This window comes from Bombina bombina, chromosome 7 (genome assembly GCF_027579735.1).
Source record: "Bombina bombina isolate aBomBom1 chromosome 7, aBomBom1.pri, whole genome shotgun sequence".
Classification (NCBI taxonomy): Eukaryota; Metazoa; Chordata; class Amphibia; order Anura; family Bombinatoridae; genus Bombina; species Bombina bombina.
In genome coordinates this window covers 504,226,130-504,232,129 of record NC_069505.1, presented here as the reverse complement: position 1 = coordinate 504,232,129, position 6,000 = coordinate 504,226,130, and the positions used below count along the sequence as shown (strand labels likewise).

At 36.1% G+C, this 6,000-nt stretch overlaps 1 protein-coding gene across 1 annotated transcript in view; it reads right to left on the bottom strand.

The window, feature by feature from the left end:
* Positions 1 to 2,445: 2,445 nt before the first annotated feature.
* The window catches only part of LOC128666897 (cytochrome P450 2G1-like), a 92,052-nt gene continuing 88,497 nt past the window's right edge, over positions 2,446 to 6,000 (bottom strand). Inside the window, exons 8-9 of the mRNA XM_053721708.1 lie at positions 3,913 to 4,054; positions 2,446 to 3,757 (exon numbers count right to left, since the gene is read on the bottom strand). Coding sequence (XP_053577683.1) covers positions 3,573 to 3,757; positions 3,913 to 4,054 — 327 coding nt within the window. The 3' untranslated portion in view covers positions 2,446 to 3,572. The remainder of the gene's footprint in view (positions 3,758 to 3,912; positions 4,055 to 6,000) is intronic.

Below are 6,000 nucleotides of genomic sequence, written 5' to 3'. Positions count from 1 at the left end.
GTTGAGGAAGATGATGAAAATCAACTGTCCTATCACCCGGCACCACCTAACCAATTCAGCCAACTCCTCCTGAAACTGCCAGTGATTTTGAAGGATATAAGAAAACAATAGTGTACAACATCTTATGTATTTTTTATTATTTGTACAAAACATTAGCACACTTTGCTTAGGCAGAATAGAGTCCTGTTTATCTTTTCTACATGTGCTACTGATATTAACAGGATTAAAGGGACTTGAAACCCAATTTTTTTTTCTTTCACGATTCAGATAGAGAATACAATTTTAAACAACTTTCTTCCTTCTATTGTTTAATTTGCTTCCTTTAATAACACTATCCTACATGCTCACTCAGCCCACCCCCACCCCCATTTGTTAAATTCCATTCCCAAAAGTCAATTCCTCAGCCTAAGAAGGAACACTAATGATGAGAATACATATTTCAACCAATCTGTGGAATTAAAAGTTAGACTTTTAAAGAGGGGATACAAAGAAAAAATGCACAATTATGCAGAGGAGGAAGCAAAGAACAACCTCATAGTTATACAAAAACAACAAAAAAACTCGTTTTCAGAGGAATCTGTAGTCTTCAGCACCCCATACTCTATTCATTATGAAAAGATAGTCTCTATCTTGAAGAAACATTTAAAATTACTACACAATGATCAAGATGTGGCACCATACATCAGCAAATGCAGATTTGTCCCTAGAAAGCCAGAAACCTTAGGCTCTAGATTGTCCCCAAGTATGGTTCAAACACAAAAAATCAATAGCAATAGAACTTGGTTGCATAAGAAGGGAAATTTCAAATGTAACAATTTTAATTGTATAGCCTGTCAATCAGTAACATTAGGCCAGTGTTTTGCCTCTTCAGTAAATAACAGGTCTTTTGAAATTAACTTCTATGCTTCATGTAGAACCAAATGGGTCATTTATCTCATCACCTGCAATCGTTGTAATTTACAATATGTGGGTCAAACCTCCCGTGAACTCCGAGAAAGAGTTAGGGAACACGTAAGGGATGTCAAGAATTATAAAAAGGAGTCTTCCATAGCCAAACACTTCAATGATATACATTTTACAAACATTTCCGATTTTGGAGTCCAGATTATAGAAATTGTAAAAAGACACCCAAGAGGGGGCGACAGGGGTCTTTGACGAAGCGAGAATTATTCTGGATTCTAAAATTGGATACTAGACATCCTAATGGTATTAATTTAGAGTGGGATATTTCACATTTTACAGATTAAATTATGCACATATATTGATTTGTCATCACTTTAATTTTTGGTAATATTCACATATTGACTACATTATAGTGTTACAATAATTAGTTTTATGCATAACTGTATAAATATTTATGCCAAGCAATTGAAATATTTTGCTACCCAATTAAATACCTTTACTGATATTCATGTTTCTTTTGTTCAGTAATGGGGCATCACTTATTTTCTCCCTACATCTCATTCCTATTTCTTAGCCAAATATGAATTCATGAGCTATTAATTCCAGAACATATCAATCTCTTTTGTATTATATGTTTTATGTTTCACGGACACTGATTGGCCAAGGCTCCCTTTATAGGGTGTAGATAGGTTTGCACCAGTTATGTCCTATGATTAAGCACCAATAGAGGCGTGAAACATGTCAGGATAATCACTGTCCTGGACCCTTGTCTGTTGTTTGCATCTTCTATGCATTTTTAATCTTTTTTTGAAAATAAAGCAATTAATTTTTTATCCCCTGAGTGCACCGGATTCTTTTGTTTTTTTAATTTGCTTCCTTCTCTTGTTGTCCTTTGCTGAAAAGTTTATCTAGGAAAACTCTGGAGAAGCAAAGAGCCTAGGTTCTAGCTGCTGATTGGTAGCTGCCTATATATACCGATTGTCATTGGCTCAACCATGTGGTCAGTAGTGCAGTGCTGCTCCTTCAACGAAAGATACCAAGAGAATGAAGAAATATTGATAATAGGAGTAAATTAGAAAGTTGCTTAAAATTACTCCTCTCTCTGAATCATTATAGAAAAAATGTGGGTTTCATATCCCTTTAATGTATGTGGTTCTGCAGATGCGCATCACTAAGGATATCTGGGTCTTAGTGGAAGGGGTCAATTTATCAAGAGGCGAGCTATAGTGAATCATGTCCGCACAATCTTGCTAAACATTGCACAAGCATTTCTGGTGAAATGCTTGTGCAATGCTGCCCCCTGCACAGTCACGGCCAGTCAACCGCTAGCAGGGGGTGTTAATCATCCATTTAGGTGACGGATAAGTTAATGAGCAGTGGTCTTAAGACCGCTGCCTCTTAACTTCTGTTTCCGGCGAGCCGTAAACTTTGCGCAGAGAAAGCAGCTTCCATTGCTTATAAGATCTCACCCGAAATTGTGAAATTGTGTGTGTCTATACATGTTTTATTCTGTAGTATATACACAGCTCAATAAACAGAGGCTTTGTTTTTTACAAGTCTTTGTATTCTGTATTTAATTAATAAGGTAATTAGGCAGTGTGACAAACATCCTGGTCATAAGTCTATGTTTTATCTTTACACAACCATAGGAAGCACGCAATGCCATCTTAAAATGGTAAACCATATATTGATATTCATCTCTGCATTTCCTCAGGTGGCAGATAATGTGACGTTATAAAGATATGGTGCATAGAGATTTTATATGGGGTAGATTACAAGTGGCGCGCTAACGTTAATGCACAAACGGTGTTAGGTTTTAGCACGTAAGCTAAAGTGCACTTCCAGTACAATTATGTATTACATATTACAAGAGCGCAATTACATCTTACGCTCGTCAGAATAGCGGGTCTGAAAAGCTTGTGTAAAGGCTAAGGGGTTAAAAAAAAGTTGTGCCAAGCACAACATAGGTAACATTTAAAATGACAGTAACACTCATGTAAACCTTCTGATAAAAATGATTCATAGAAATATTAAAAAGATAATGGCTCAAAGGTATATGGTCTATGACAAGGTGTTTGGCTGCAAAGAGCTATAATATATATACCGGTATATATATATATATATATATATATATATATATATATATATATATATTCATGTCTAAATATGTGTATGCATGTGTATATATACTGTTCTATATATTGTAAAAATGTTAAATATCAATGTTCTTCACATAGGGGAATTCATTTTATACTAGTCTATGTACTGTTATATGTTCCTATATATATATATATCTGTATATATCTATACCTATATATAATCATATAGATATATATTTTACCAAGAAACATTTTATTTATATATATATATATATATATATATATGCAAACATATATTTAACAATAAATAGAAGATGTGAAGAACATTGGAATGTAAAATATTCATATAGTGCTCTTCGTTTTTTTGTTTTTTTTCCCGGCTCCATTGAAGTCTATGGGGAGAATGTGCTAATGTGATTGCAAATCTTTTAATGCGCATTGGGTTTTGCGCGCACACAAACTTTTTACTTTCAACTTAATGTAATGAGCGCAAAAAGCTTACTTCCTGTGATGTTTATGTTCAAGCGGGGAGCTAAATAGAGCGCCATTTGTAATCTAGCCTATAGCAGTTTATTCTCGAGGTATAAAGATGATTTTATGGACGGGTGGTATAGTCTCAATGCCACTTTCTGCAGGACTAAGGTCCAGATCCTTCGGGTCCACAGTTGCCTTTAAGGTGAATTTTTGTAGAATTGTGGCAAAGAATATGAACAGCTGCATCCGAACCAGGCTCTCCCCAGCGCACGACCTTTTACCTGTGATTTGAATGAAAGGGAGGTCATTAGAGAATTAGAACATCTCTTTATATTAACACACAATGGTTTGTAGCTTCTCATGTCCCTTTCATTATATTGTAACGCACCAGTTGAGTTCATATCTAAAAGTGTCTTCATGTTTGCTTAGCACCTACCTGCACTAAATGCCAAGAAACCATTATTTTTCTTAAATGTGCCATTTTCATCTAAGAAATGTTTGATGTTGAATTCACCAGGTGTTTCAAATTGTGTTGGATCCTTTAGCACGGTGGTTAACACTGGAAGAACATCAGTACCCTATAAAACACAAATACAAGGAGCAGTAAATACAGAAGATTTGTATACTCAGCAAACGCATGATAAAAAGATAATGCAATAGCACTTAGGGGCCGATTTAACAAACAGCGGATGCTGCTTCCGACCCTGATCACTTCTGGTCCGCCATAAACGGAAGTTAAAAAGCAGCGGTTGTAAGTTCTCCTTAACTTCTCCACCACCTTTTAGGTGGCGGACTGAAATTATCCCGATCTGGTATGATCGGGATGATTGAGATCCCCTGCTAGCAGCCGATTGGTCACTGGTGAGCAGGGGTCAGCATTTCACTAGAAATGCTTGTGCAATGTTATACGCTATCGGCATTTAGCGAGGTCGAGCGGACATGATTTACTACAGCCAATCATGTCCGCTTGACCCTACATAAATCTTCCCCAGAGTCTGAACTTTAAATGAATTTTATATTGTGTTTTCTGACAAATTTCAAAGTTATGTCTATTCCCACTCCCACTGCATCATGTGACATCCATCAGCCAATCACAAATGCCTATATGTATATTCTGTGAATCCATGCACATGCTTAGTGGGAGTAAAGTGTAAATATAAACAGACTGTGCACATTTTGTTAATGGAAGTAAATTGGAAATTTGTTTAAAATTGCTGCTCTATCCGAATCATAAAAGTTTAATTTTGACTTAAGTGTCCCTTTAATTAAAGGGATAGTAAACCCCAACATTTTCTTGTATGATTCAGATAGAACATACAATTTTAAGCAACTTTTCAATTTAATTCTATTATCAAATTTCCTTCATTCTCTTGTTATCCATTGCTGAAGGGACAGCATTGCACTACTGACAGGAAGCTGAACACATCTAGTTAGCCAATCACACGAGACAAATGTGTGCACCAATCAGCAGCAGCTCCCACTAGTGTTTGATATGTGCGTAGTCATTTTTTAACAAGGGATACTAAGAGAACGAAGCACATTTGAAAATAGAAGTGAATTTAAAAGTGTCTTAAAATGACCTGCTCTATCTGAATTAGGCAAGTTTAATTTTGACTTTCCTATCCCTTTAACTAGCATCATACTAATAAACAATATAGCATGATTATATATACAGCTATTTATTCTACTATTTGCTATATACTTATTACATGTGTGATGTATGAAATAAAATATAACCGGTGTCTTTTAAATTACATTCATGCTCAGTACACAATCTAAACAGATTGGCCCAGATTCTGGAGCATTATTTTGAGCCAAAATCAAGTACAATAAAGCCCTTTTGTTTTAGTGCTCAGATTACAGTAAATTGAAGTAAAATATTAGCACTCTAGCAATAGTCTAGGGTCCGATAACTTGTTAGATCACATAATACATTTATATGGGGGAGCCCTAAATACTCGTGCTGCTCGAGAGCTAATCCAATGGTGCACTAAGCTAAAGGTCAAGTAGTAGTGGAGTCTTTACTTACTCTTAAAGGGACATAAAACCCGTATTTTTTCTTTCATTATTTAGATAGAACATATCATTTTTAACAGCTTTCCAATGTACTTCGATTATCACATTTTCTTTATTTTCTTGTTATCTTTTGTTGAAAAGCAGGAAGGTAAATTCAGAAGAGTGCACATGTCTGCAGTACTGTATGGCAGCAGTTTTGCAACAGCGTTATATATTAGCGAACGCACTAGATGGCAGCACCATTTCATGTCATGTACTGCTCCACACGTGCACGCTCCTCAACAAAGAATAACAAGAGAAGAAACAAATTTGTTAATAGAAGTAAATTGGAAACTTTTTTAAATTGTGTTCTCTGAATCATGAAAGTAACATTTTGGGTTGTATGTCCCTTTAATCTAGTCTTAAAGCCTGTGTACACGGGCCATTTTCTGTAGTGCAGCGGTCCCCCCCGCCTCCACTCCACGTCACGCCCATTCCTGCCAGGTCACGCCCCCGCCATGCCCGCTCC